Here is a 13,818-nt window from a genome sequence, read left to right on the forward strand (position 1 = left end):
CTCGCTGTAATTTCCTCAAGCAACAAAATGGCAATTTTATCCCAGTGTGCCACAGCAGCTCTCTGTGAGCTCATGTTTTCTTGCTTATTGGCTTCAAAAAAAGTGACCAAATTCTCAAACTACAGCTTCAGCTCCCAATCCTGTTATACAAGCCATCCTTGCACCTGTGAGCTTCACTGACTCAAGTGGGAGTTTGGGGATGAACCAATTAGAGGAGTGACCACAATGTTTCAGTTTTAAGAGTAGGATATTTGTCTTTATTTCAACAAGAAATTCTCTTTCTCGGATAACTATTTCCTCCCCCAGCAATTCTTACTGCAGACTTTGGTCAACCTAGAACAGAAAACCAAGAATTCCTTAGGCAAGATAAAACTTCAGAGAAGGCTGTAATGCAGGTTCTGTTGGTCTGCATCCCAAATATTTAACCTAAGATTTATTACCGCGTTCAGGGTTCCTGGAGATCCAAAGTCAACAAGGCACAGACTTTGATTAGAATTAAAACAATCACATTCCTGGGTCTTCCTTTGCCATGTGCATCCTGGCAGATCACGCTGCCTCACAGGTGGTAATGAGCACACTGATGCCAGCTCTGCTCTGCTGGCACTAACACTCAGCCCAGCAGCTCATTAATGCTTGCTCTCCTCTTTATTGCCCACGTGTTCTCTGCCTTTATGCCCTCTGCAGTAACAACCAGGATAATCAGCCCTAATTTTCCCCGCTGTAATAGCCCTTTACTCAGTTGCTTGGGCCAAGTTTTACCTTATCTACACAGATCCTTTGAGCTTGATACACACAAAGTAAAAGTATCTGGCAAATACCTAATTAAGTAAACCAGCTGTGCTGTACAGAGCTATGCCCGGGATCAGAGTCTTTGAAGAGGAAGACCTACAGGAGGCTTGTGTTCCTCTGAGCAGGGTGTAGACTGGGAGGCATTGACCATGGAGACTGTGATGGAGACGGCTGATGGAGAAGCATGAAAGCCCAAAGAAAGGCTGAGAAGAACGGAAGCAAAAAGAAGAGGAACATGCTCACAGATGACATGAACAAGTACTGCAACTGCAAATTGTAAACTGAACATGAACATAAATTGAAGTTGAAAACATCATCTCAAATTATATGGACAGCAAATTCATGTTCTTCACCGATAATAACTTTTGTTCTTGTTTTAAAAGAGAAGTATCACAGTTGCACTGAACTGTTTATTTTCATTATTAGTTAAACAGTTCACTTATGTGCTGTTTCAGTGTTTTCCACTTCAGTCTTTCTGAACGTCCCAGATGTGAAATACCAAATAGCTTGAAAGCAGATCTCTAATGCCAGCAAGAGGAAAGGTGTGTTCCTTGGTATCAGTGATAAAATCTTCCTTAATTCATGAGAATGGATAAACTAGCACAGTACAAGTTTCTGAAACTTTCCTGGACCAGCTTTCTAATTCTACATCAGGGCTTTGTACTTTTTATTAAATGACTGTGTTGCTATAAAAAGGCTGACTTAAGTTTTAATTGGTTTTAGAATTTAGGAAATAGTTCTATTAAGCTATAGACTTGCAACTGCAAACACAGCATGTGTCCTTTACACATTTCAATTTTCAAAACAAAAAATGCTTTATTTTAAGAACTCCTGGCTCGGTGTGGTCGGCAAACTTCAAGATGCTAGAAGTTATATTTATGCAGTAATTGTGAAGCTCACCTGGAGGTGGTCTCTGTCAGTTCTCATCCTCCCCTCCAGGGAATCCACATCAGGCAAATAGCCGTGCACTCAAAGGTGCTTCCCTTCCGGAATCAGCCACTGCCTTAGCTGAAGTCTTAACTTCTTTCTGGAAATAAACTGTTAATTAGCAGTTAAATGTTTCACTTAGGAATAGAAGAATATTTGAGAAGTGTTCTGAAGGTACTGGAACCTGTTGGGCAAATAATTCTGTGAAAATAAGCAAGAGCAATATTTAGTTTATAGTAGTTGTCTCACCTTATCAGCACAGTGTCTCGTCATAAACACTACACACCAGGCAGGGTTCCATTATCCTTCTTGTCCAGGCACATCGTTCTCTAGGGGTTTTAAATTAATTATTCTAAGAATGATCAGTTAGAAACCTCTGTAAAATCTTAGGATCCTTCCTTTGTAGAACTCTTAACAGAAGACTCCCCTAAGTTCCCTGGAAGGGAAAGTGTGGAAAGGGAAAGTGTTTAAAACTGAAATTCACTACAAATTGTGAATAATAATTGTAATAATTCCACATATTTAAAATGATCACAGAATGACATGGGGTTGGAAGGGACCTCTGGAGATCATCTAGTCCAACCCCCCTGCCAAAGCAGGGTCACCCAGAGCAGGTTGTACAGGAAGGCATGCAGGTGGGTTTGGAATGTCTCCAGAGACTCCACCACCTCTCTGGGCAGCCTCTTCCAGGGCTCTGCCACCCTCAAAGTAAAAAAAGTTTTTCCTTATGTTCAGATGGAATTTCCTGTGTTCCTGCTTGTGCCTGTTACCTCTTGTCCTGTCACCGGGCTGCACTGAGAAGAGTGTGGCTCCCCTTTAGATGTTTATAAGCATTGATGAGATCCCCTCTCAGTCTTCCCCAGGCTGAATGGACCCAGGTCTCTCAGCCTTTTCTAATAAGAGAGGTGCCACACTCCCTTGATCATCTTGGTAGCCTCTGCTGGAGTCTCTCCAGCGGTTCCCTGCCCTCAGACCCATCTGATCTCCTCACACCTGGTGTCACCACTAGAGGCCGTCACTGCTGTAGCTGACTTGGTCTCTGATCTGTCAATAAAACAGATGCAAGGAAATTTTTGCACGTCCCAAGCAATAACTCAATACCTTTTGGTGACCTGTGTCACAGTACCCGTGTACAGTCAAAGTGACCATACAATTAATGCTGAAAAATATTTTTTTAAGATTCCTCCAGGTTACTTTGAAGGTAAGTAAGATTTATTTGTAATTTTAACCTTGTTTTAACCAGACCCCAGTGAAACACATCTGTGAAGTGCCACAAGTTCAAGAATGGAATTTCGCAGATATACCATCTTTTTGAGAATTTTCTCTACCTTGTTTCCTTCTGAAGGGTATAACATAAAGTGTAAATTGAAGGAGCAGAAGGAAGGGTGAAGATAGGTACACAAAGATTCACTTACGTCAGCGCAGCAATATCTAAAAATAATCCAGTTTCTGTTTTGTATTTCCACTTCTCTTTGTGTTCTGCTGGCAGGTAACTTCAGTGAGAAAACAACCACAAATTTGAATCTGAAATGAAAGAAGCAAATACATTAAAAGACATATTGTATAGATGTGCTGCTAATGTTAGTACCTCTTTATTTCTGTGCTGTGAACATTTTTAGCTACAGGACGGATCAGGCCGATCCCTCTAAGTTATGATAATGCATAATAAGTTATGATAATGTTACTTCCTTACGTGCCAGTTCACCTCAGCTGCTCCTGATAGGACTTGTTCTCTAGACCCGTGGCCAGCGTCACTGCTGTTCTTTGGACACAGGCTGCAATGACAGCGTCTCCTCGGGGCTCCGTGCTGCCAGACAGGTAGATACCACAGGTAGATACCACGAGTCCAGGGGCACTGTCTCCCATGGCATTAACATTCACTCATATCAGCTTTGGAGGGTTATGTTCAGGTTGGGAGGAAAATGGTCTTAAGATTTTGGAAGCCGGGTGTTTACTCTCTCCTGCTGTGCTGTTGGAATTCGTGCTGGGGCACAGTGCATTTGACTCTTTTGTGTGCTTTTATTCCTGTTTGTAAGTCACAGAGAGTTTGGAGTCAGTGCACTTCAGGGGAAAGTGTGAGGGGTTTTAGTATTTCTGCCCGTTCTGAGTTGTTGAGATGTTTTTGAATGAAGGTGTTTCAAGTGCTATTCCAATATATTCCAAATATTCCTTGCGGTACACATCTCCCAGAGAAGCAGCACAGGGCGAAGGACAACAGGCAGTATGTTGCACCTGTAAATACTGTCACTGCCAAAAAGCCAGGCAATTTTTATTTTGTTTATATTTTTCATCTTAGAAAAATGGCAATATTGAACCAAGGCTGAGATCTCTTGAAGATCCAGATCCTGTGGACGTCAAAGCACTCTCCATGGGATGGGTTGTTAATTAAACTATCAGCTGTTTGCCTGCAGTATTTTGATTTGTGTGGCAAAATTGCCATGTTTTGCTTTGTGTTGCAGTGTTGACATGACTGGGTATAAGTACGGCATGCTTTGGCTCTTAGCATCTTACCCCATACAGTGTTATTTTACACTTCTGTAATTGACGCATTTAAAAATCCATCTTTTAGAATCAGTTTCAGAGAAACTAGAAACATTAGTCCAACATACACTGTTGTCAAATGATTTGTTTTTTTCAACTGAATTTACTTAAAGTGATTCACGGATTAAAATTTCTGCCCTCAGTTAGGTTTTAGCTGAGTGACTTGCTTGAGTAACAAAACAGATTGTATTCCACGTTAACTCGTGGTGTAATTTCATGAGTGCCAACATCTCTCTGTAAGTGAATTTATTGGCCTTGTTCCACCGTGCTGTTGTTCTTTTTTTCTGGGAATGGTGATCCACATCTTTCAGTGAGACTTCTTACGATAGAAGTCCCAAGCCCAGGGTGAGGATGGCAGAGTCTGGCCTCACAAGTCTGGTTTAAGCAGCTGCGATGGCATTACAGGAATAAATCATATCAATACTGATTGTAATTCAGGAGAACCTTTGAGATTGCTATCAAACAATTTCGTTTCAAGATAAAGCTATGATGCGCTCTGTTCTTTTAGACAGACTTTTCAGCTGTGAGGGCTCTATGAAAGAGTGTGCAGGTACAAAAGACATGAACACATAAGGAAGTATGAACAGTCAGAGCATCAGTTCTGCTAAAAGCCCTGAATATCAAATGGACAGTCCTTTCTGAGCACCTGTTACAGGCTGTCATCAGGAAAACTTCACCACAGGGCCTAGTCTCTGTTACACCGGCTCCTTCCTGGAAACCAGACTGTGGGACAGGGCATTGCTGTCTGCAGAGCTACATGTGACATTCAAAGAGCCTTTGTATGCAAATAAAGACTATCTTGGGACACTAATACATGTACAGTTACCAAAGACAGCAAAATAGAATCCTGTCCAATGGGATATGTGCTCAGAAGAGGCAGAGGCTACGTATCATTTAGTTAGAAAGACATTTGTGGTTAATCAGGCACTAAAACCACTGCAAGTTCAGTGTTAGAAGCACCAGTAATTTTAACAATATACTGTCATGCTGAGGCAAACTGGAGCTCGAAGGTTGCATGGTACTAAATGAGTGCTAGTCAGTCAGAGCAATTAGCTCTTTAAGCTTAATTCTCTTGTACATTAATTACAAAGCAAGGTGTAAGCCTATTTAACCTGTAATAAAAATCCCTGTTGCCTCATGGGAGCAGTGGCAGGAAGATCCCCGTCGTGTTTGATCCCCTGATGTTGGCAAGATTCTGTGAGGATAAATGAAGTGTATGATGTCAGGATATGCCTATTTTTGTAAAAGTCACAGGACAATGCGATACAAATTACAGCTCTTGTAAAAAAATCCCTGTTGCCTCATGGGAGCAGTGGCAGGAAGATCCCCGTCGTGTTTGATCCCCTGATGTTGGCAAGATTCTGTGAGGATAAATGAAGTGTATGATGTCAGGATATGCCTATTTTTGTAAAAGTCACAGGACAATGCGATACAAATTACAGCTCTTGTAAATAGGGCCTGAACAAACAAACAAACAAAAATCATTCCTTCTTCAATGGTCCAAAGCTGAGAGTATAAAGAAGTAGCTGACCCTCTCATTGCATAAAAGCAGTCAGGGATGCTGTTAAATGTTCTTATTGGAGTTAGGATTTGGAGAGCAAGATGGGATTGTAAAGGGATTTTTGCCCAGGAGTGAAAATAAAATGTCTTAGCTACCTTGGGTGAAACGAGCTGTTCTGAAATCCCCATGGCCTGAACAAACAAACAAAGAAAAATCAGGGGATACTCATTCCTTTTTCAGTGGCCCAAAGCTGAGAGTATAAAGAAGTAGCTGACCCTCTCATTGCATAAAAGCAGTCAGGGATGCTGTTAAATGTTCTTATTGGAGTTAGGATTTGGAGAGCAAGATGGGATTGTAAAGGGATTTTTGCCCAGGAGTGAAAATAAAATGTCTTAGCTACCTTGGGTGAAACGAGCTGTTCTGAAATCCCGGATAAATGTTTAAATTTTGTCTGTGTTTGGAATAAGTAGGGAAGAGGTTGATGCTTGGAGGAAAGGTAACAGTTTTGATTATTAGCTGTCAGGTTGCTGAAGTGGCTGTAGCAGTGTTAACATATTAGGAATGTAGTATGTTCTTACAATTGGAAATTAGGCTCTAATCTAGGCTCCCTTTCTCACGAGAGGCTGGACAGGATGATCTTTTGAGGTCCCTACTGAGCTATTCGATGATTTTGTGATATTACATCACTTCTGGATCCTGCAAGGACATGAATTTACAATCAAAATCGACATCTGACATAAACCTACAGCTGGATACAGCTGTGCACTACCAGCACCTCTGTGTACACATCCAGATGGATAAAGAAATATAATCCTGGTAGAATCAGTTCTGGAATTTCAGACGAGCAAATTAAGCTCTAATCTAGGCTCCCTTTCTCACGAGAGAAATTAGGCTCTAATCTAGGCTCCCTTTCTCACGAGAGGCTGGACAGGATGATCTTTTGAGGTCCCTACTGAGCTATTCTATGATTTTGTGATATTACATGACTTCTGGATCCTGCAAGGACTTGAATTTACAAACAAAATCGACATCTGACATCTACCTACAGTTGGATACAGCTGTGCACTACCAGCACCTTTGTGTACACATCCAGATGGATGAAGAAATATAATCCTGGTAGAATCAGTGTTGGAATTTCAGAAGAGCTGAAATGCATTCACTGCATACGTGCATATATTTGCATGTATACAAATGTGACTGGCTGAGGTCTGCAAATTCATTCCAGGAAGTAGACAAAGCAGAAGGAAGTGTTACTGTCAGTAATAGTAATAGGATTTTGTAAGGAGATAGGAGATAGAGAATCTGGTTTAACTGTGCTTTCCTTTATTAGTCCAATATGCAGCTAGAATAGCACTACTATTCCCAGCTGCTTGTTGTTTTTCCTTAGGAAAATATGTAGATCTGTTCCATATGTATGGCAGAAAAGGGACTAGAGCTCTTCATTATGGATTAGACCACAGCTAACAAGCCAGCCAGCATGGACCCAAGGCCGACATACTCTGTTAGAGTATTCCTCTCCACAGTCCATACCCAGAGACTACTTTACTTCATCCTTCTTCATCCCCATCATCAGCAACAACCCATATTGATTTTACTAGCCAGCCAGCTGGGAAACCAAGAGCAGTCCCTCTCAGGTGTTCCAGCCTGGGCTTGGGGTACGTTGCCTGCGTTAGTCCCCAGCAGTCTTGCAGGTTTGGGCTGGTGTTAGTGCTGTGCTTGGCTTTTTGACTTTCATACATACTGAGGTTAATGTGTTTAACTTAAAGCACCTCTGCTTTACAGCTGACATGTTGCTATATCTCTGCTTCTCCTGTTTTGCCAAAAGAGCACTTTTGTGGAAATTGGGAAATTTCCTCATCGAGAAAATTGCTGTTCTGAGACACTAATTACAATCCTTGTGTGACACAAGTGACCATCAATACTGTGTTTAAGAGGGACTGTTTAGAAATCCTTTTCCTAACTGCTCCATAAGCAAAGAGAATGATATATTGATTAATTCCCATGCCAAAAAAACCATTATTTTTTTATGGATTCATGTGGTCATGTTATTCCCAGTAAGCAGTAAGGTTGGATTTAAATACATTTCTCTTTTCCATCAGAACAAACCCTCTCATGTATTAGATCGCCTGACAGTTGTTTGACAGGCATAAATGAATAACCAACACATTTTTGTCTCTTCAGTACTAGAATGATGGAGGGAAAATAAAAAGGAAAACTCTGCTTGTTGCTATGTTGGTTTTAAAATAGCCAATTAAATTCAGGCATAGGTAAATTTCCTAAAGCTGGCTTGCATGCTTTAACCATATTAAAAAGCTTTTGGAGTTTGAATCACCCCTGTAACACCTTTTATAAGGTTAGTCTGGTGGAAAGCTTATATTTACCTCCTTCTTGTAAGTTGTTTTCTTATTTTATGTGAATGTTCAAAATTTCTCAGAGCACTGTCACTTTTGTGCAGCAGCTCGCTCTGGGAGCTGCTTATAATGGGGGGTCTGTATTTAGCTGAGTTAGCTTTGTTAGAAATACGAGGATTTAAATGAAGAAGTGCTCTCTGACTAGAGCTCTCAAGAGTTAACTACTGCAGAATCACAGTATAGCTCCAAAATAGAAAGCAGAGGATTAGCATGTGACTGTTCTTCTGCTGCCTTCCCAGCAAGGCTTCTGTTAGCAGCCAACAGCAGCTGCAGATAAAAATAGCAGGTGATAAACAGCTAGGATTTTCAGTTAAACACACAAGTCCCTCTCCATGACGGCAAGGAGTCCAGAGCAACAATGAAGTCCCTCCGATTCATTAGCGCTGAAGCACTCGTCTCGAATGCAGAGTTCGCCAGGAAGAGTCTCGGCAGCGTTGCCCATAATCTTTTTCCTCTTCTTTTTAAAGCCAGCTATTTACTGGAGCAAGGGGAAGTGATACGCGACTTGGTAGAGAACTGGCCGTTTGTGGACTTGAATGTGGGAAAACTTTTGGGAACTACTGTGGACTGCCAGGAAGACCTGAGCCATAGGACATGCTCCGTGTGCTTGGAAAGCTGTCTGACGGGGCTGAGAGACTACGTGCTGAATGATTCTTCTCCCTACATGAAAAGGTTGAAAGTGGTCGACCTGACGGGGATAAAAGACGTTGAAGTTCAGGTTTGTGAGTGCAAGAAGACAATGGGCAGGTGGGCCAGGACACAGCTGCTCTCTAAGCTTTGTTTAGAACTGCTGGTTGACCTCCAACACAGACAGTGCGATCCAGGTATCTTTGAAATGAGTATTGACGTGCGAATCGACTTGTTTGTTACAGAGAGGAACTATGAGCTGGTCATGCAGGCCCTGTTGAAGAAATGCTACTGTCCACTGAAGATCTGCTGCGTGGCATTCAGATCTGACAACCTGGCCTTGCAGAAATTCTTCTATATCATAAAGCTGATTGATCCCTCGTTGTTGCGCAAACTGGAAGTCGTTCACAACGTCCGCCTGGAAATGGAACACTTGGAAATGCTCTTCAACAGTATCCACTTCCCTCTGCTGATGTCCTTGACCTTGCCAGCACGAACATTCAACGCGCGGAGGTTCACAGCTACAGATGAAGAGATGCTGACTAACATTGGAGAAAAGATGGGTGAAATGACACAACTGACCGAGCTGAGCATGTCATTTTCTATACTCACGGGAAGAATACAGAAACTGCTCAGGTAATTTGGTCATCCTGCTTTCAGTCAAACTGTAAAGAACAGCCCTTTGTGCCATCAGCAAGCTGAGAATCCCTGAGAACAAGGGGGAGTGAGTATATCTATGATCTCAGGGTACGTGTGAGTAGGGGCAGCAGGAAGCTAGGAAAGAGTATTTGTTGGGGAGAACTGGAAGGCAGTATCTAATACCTTTAGAAGAACTGACTATTCTAAGTAGTCTTCCAGAGCCCATCTGATGAGTATGAAGAGAATATACTTTTGGCTACCACATAAGAGAGGAGTACACCCTGGGCTGCCCAGGGAGGTGGTTGAGGCACCATCCCTGGAGGTGTTCAAAAGACGGGTTGATGTAGTGCTGGGAGGTATGGTTTAGTGATGGTGATGCTTCTTGTTTGTTGTGTGGGTGTCTATTTTTGTCAGTTAGGTTGACGGTTGGACAAGATGATCTTTAAGGTCCCTTCCAACCTAGAAGATTCTGTGGTTTTTGATTTGCCCCATCTTGAGCTTGTAGAGCTTGTATCTCAATCAGCTTAGGCTGGCCTTTGGTGCAAGACCTGAGTCATATTCCAAGTATTTTTCAGGGTCTCTGGTGAATTTTTGTCTTCTAAAAACCAGGCAGTAAATACACTAAGATTCTACAGATACTGTATTTGTAGGTGGCCAGGGTGATAGTAGACTTTGATTTCAGTTGTTTGTTGTGTCTGTCAACCTCAAGGCAAGAGAGATCCGATGTTTTTCTGTACTGCAAATTAAACATCTGAATATTCATGATGAATGCCTGGGAAAAATTGGCAATTCTCCCAAAGATAGCAAGGTGCCAGTGAACAGTGTTCCTATTTGAACAGAAAATAAGTTACCTGAATGCTTTTCAGAACATCTGAGAGAAAAAAAAAAAGAAAAAAGGCGGCAGACAAAAGTTTAATCAAGACAAATCACCTTGGTCTAAAATTCCTCCTGTCCAAAGAAGTCACTTCATTTAAAAGTTGTGAATGGCACACTGCTTAAAATGATAGAAATAAATCACAAGTTTCTAATCTTGATCTAGATGAGGTCTGTGGCAAAAGTCTCACTAAGATTTAGTATGGGTGAAAGGGATCTCTTGATTTTCATGTCAGAACTATTTCATATTCAACTAGAATATTTGCACATAATCTCAGGTACAGGTCTTCTATCCTCCTTCTTCATTAGGAAGTCTCTTTGCAACTCCAGAACAATGCGACATGTAAAACTCTTGGGCATTTAAAAAACAGTAGAAACAAAACTAGAATCCAAAGCAGATATCTTGTTAGAATACTGATTGGAATGAATCCTTCCTTAATGGAACTTATCATCTTGTTAGAATACTGATTGGCTTTCATTTTGGAATGAATCCTTCCTTAATGGAACTTATATAAATAACAGCTTTCTCCAAGAAACAGCCACCAATGCTTTTGTGGTAGTAACAGTCTGCTGTTAATTCAGGAAATAATAGACACCTGACAACATATAACTGGTTACAAAATGGACACATAGAATGTTACCAAATTAATCACCATTAAAACACCACAGTTGGAGACACGTAAAGTAGAAGAAAATTCCTGGAACTGATTTCAGGAGGAAAATATACTTGTCATTGTTGGCCCATGGTTCTATTTCTCAGAAGAGGTTAGAAAAAATAATGAATGTGGTGGATGGCTGCATTCATAACGTGGATAGTTGTATGAAATGTTGTAAATGTAGCTTTTCAATGTTTTATGCCATATATTTTTTTTTTAATTCTGCAGCCCACTAAAGACTCCACTGAAGATGCTGGATGTTTCTAACTGCTCATTGAACCATGCTGATATGGCCTATTTAGCCAATAGCTTCCATGCTAATCACTTAGAAGTCCTGGACCTGAGTGGTCACAACATACCTGACCTCTACCCATCAGTATTCTTTAAACTTCTCAGCCATTCCTCTTCAGTGCTCAGGAGTCTTACCTTGGAGGACTGTAACATCCAAGACACTCATGTCAACATGTTGATTGTAAGTTTAAGCCCTTGTCAGAAACTCCAGGAGTTTAGGTTTCTTGGAAACCCGCTCTCATCCCAAGCGCTTAAACACCTTTTCACGTTTCTCTGTGAGTTGCCAATGTTGAAAAATGTGGAGTTCCCCGTCCCGAAGGACTGCTACCCTATTGGTGTCACCTACCCAATCGATGACGCCAGTCTCTGCAGATTTGATCACCAAAAATATGAAAGTGTAGCAGAGGAGCTTAACCTCATTTTACTCCAAGCAAATAGAGAGGACGTGAAGACTTCAACTCCCCTCTTTGGCAGTTATGACGCAGCTGTTCAGGAGACGAAGAACGAACTGGGAGCTTACTTGATCAATTCCTTCAAAGAAACTTTAGAAAAGTTCACTAGTTCTCTTAACAAAATGAGTTAAAGGTGTAACAGTGGTGATGAGATGCTCTGTCAAATCAGAAATTAAGTTAGTCTTTTCTAGAAATGTGCCTTTGTCAATGAGTCTTGAGTATTCTTTAATTTCTTGGCTGAGTTTACTGCTGTTTGGATAACATCTGAGGTGTTTTAACTATGCTATATCTACTGCATAACCTTACATAAGCACTGCTTACTCTCAAAAGAGGGGAAGACCCTTGGTAGCTTATTATTTTATATAACACAAAAGCACTTTGGTTCTCACTAAATCAATAGGTCTTCAAGCTTTGTTGATTTTTTTAATGCAGTTTCCTCTGGATTTGGCAGAGAGGCTCGTGCTCCTATAGAGAACACAAAAGCACTTTGTTTCTCACTAAATCAATAGGTCTTCAAGCTTTGTTGATTTTTTTAATGCAGTTTCCTCTGGATTTGGCAGAGAGGCTCGTGCTCCTATAGAGAAGATGGGAAAGTCCTTTTCCAAGTCCAGCAGAATGTTCCAAAGATTGTGTGCCTGTCTCCACCTATGGCTCCCTAAACCAATGTTGTTTTTTGCCCTTGGCCTTCTGAATTCACCAGCCTGTTTTACACCATATATTCCCAATAGTGGGGGATGTATGATACCCTCCATGTCCCTCTGCCTCTCTTTTCTTCTGCAGAGGCAAGCACAACAAACCTATATATTTTTTTTGGCACGGGGAATTACAGAGGTTGTCTAATACATTGTGCTGGTGAGGAGTCAAGTTCTGTACTGAGGAGGCCAGCAAACCAAACGAGGGGCTGACAGCAAGGGATTCCTTCCCCCAGTAAAATCAAGCAGCCTGGGAGGACTCTGCCCAAGCTCTTGCAAAGTGTATTGTACGAGGGCAGCGCTGCGTGCTGGTGAGGAGTCAAGTTCTGTACTGAGGAGGCCAGCAAACCAAACGAGGGGCTGACAGCAAGGGATTCCTTCCCCCAGTAAAATCAAGCAGCCTGGGAGGACTCTGCCCAAGCTCTTGCAAAGTGTATTGTACGAGGGCAGCGCTGCACAGCCACGTGATGTCTGTCACAGGTAAGTGCCTCACGCTGCTCCCTTTGTTGAACCACATTCTTGGCTTGTAGAACGTACCCTGCTGCTTTTAGCTGCTTTAAAGGAAGTCTAGGGCAGTGATAATAATGAAAAAAAAAGACTACATGTCGAAAACACATGTAGAAAAAATGAATCCAATGCCAATTTCACAAATGTGGAGAAGGGACGAGGCGGTTCACTGACTAACTAGATGTTCTGCCCTCTTCAGCCAAGACTGTGTATTGTTCTGCTGCAGAATTACAACCAGTGCCTGGAAGAATCACATTTATTTTGCAAGCTCCAGTGCATAAATGTATTTGAGTGGCAGAGTAAACAGCACCCCAGCCCCCCTGCCCCACACACAGTGTGCTGGAACGTGGGTAAAGGGGCCAGCAGAGTGTCAGGGGGCAGCAGCAGGGCCACAAAATAAGCCTGGGGAGAGTACTATAATGGGGAGGGAATCCCTGAGTAGTAGGCAAGTCTCATGGTCTACTCAGCTTCCCACCTGGAATACTGCAGACAGACCAAAGAGAAAATATTGGCAAATCTTAACTATTGTAAGGCACTTCGAGATCTCTGCGGACAACTTCTTTCAACTCTACCACCAGAGCCCAAACTCTTCTGATATAGAAGCAGAGATTTCGTTAGTTTCTAGGTGATGCAAAAAAAAAACAACAAAAAAAACCTGCTCAGGTTAATGCCCAGCACTGTGCCATTAAATATACTTTAACAGTTCACAAAAGCTTGATTAAACAGCACTGAAAGTGAATGTTGTAGCAGGAACTGAGGTATCATTGCAATAGTAAAGATAATTATTGGGATAACAAAGGCAACTTACTTGAAATAATGGTGGGTCCCATCACCTGAGGGTAAGGAAGAAACTTTCTTTGTTTAGGCAGTGTGGTTTGTGAAGCTTTCTGTTTATCCACAACAATATGAAAG

The 13,818-nt window shown here is 41.8% G+C and overlaps 1 protein-coding gene across 1 annotated transcript; it reads left to right on the forward strand.

Moving 5' to 3' along the window:
* The first annotated feature begins 8,478 nt into the window (after positions 1-8,478).
* LRRC14B (leucine rich repeat containing 14B) lies at positions 8,479-12,175 on the forward strand. The gene is made up of 2 exons (XM_014952002.1): positions 8,479-9,432; positions 11,193-12,175. The coding sequence occupies exons 1-2, from the start codon at positions 8,528-8,530 to the stop codon at positions 11,836-11,838; spliced, it is 1,551 nt and encodes a 516-aa protein (XP_014807488.1). The 5' UTR covers positions 8,479-8,527; the 3' UTR covers positions 11,839-12,175.
* Positions 12,176-13,818: the final 1,643 nt, after the last annotated feature.

The sequence above is a fragment of the Calidris pugnax genome, unplaced genomic scaffold (genome assembly GCF_001431845.1).
Source record: "Calidris pugnax isolate Ruff unplaced genomic scaffold, ASM143184v1 scaffold224, whole genome shotgun sequence".
In the NCBI taxonomy this organism is placed as follows: Eukaryota; Metazoa; Chordata; class Aves; order Charadriiformes; family Scolopacidae; genus Calidris; species Calidris pugnax.

Coding starts and splice junctions, on each gene's coding strand:
- LRRC14B (XM_014952002.1), top strand. CDS start 8,528: ATGAAGTCCCTCCGATTCATTAGCGCTGAAGCACTCGTCTCGAATGCA. Junction 9,433..11,192: donor AGAATACAGAAACTGCTCAG/GTAATTTGGTCA, acceptor TTAATTCTGCAG/CCCACTAAAGACTCCACTGA.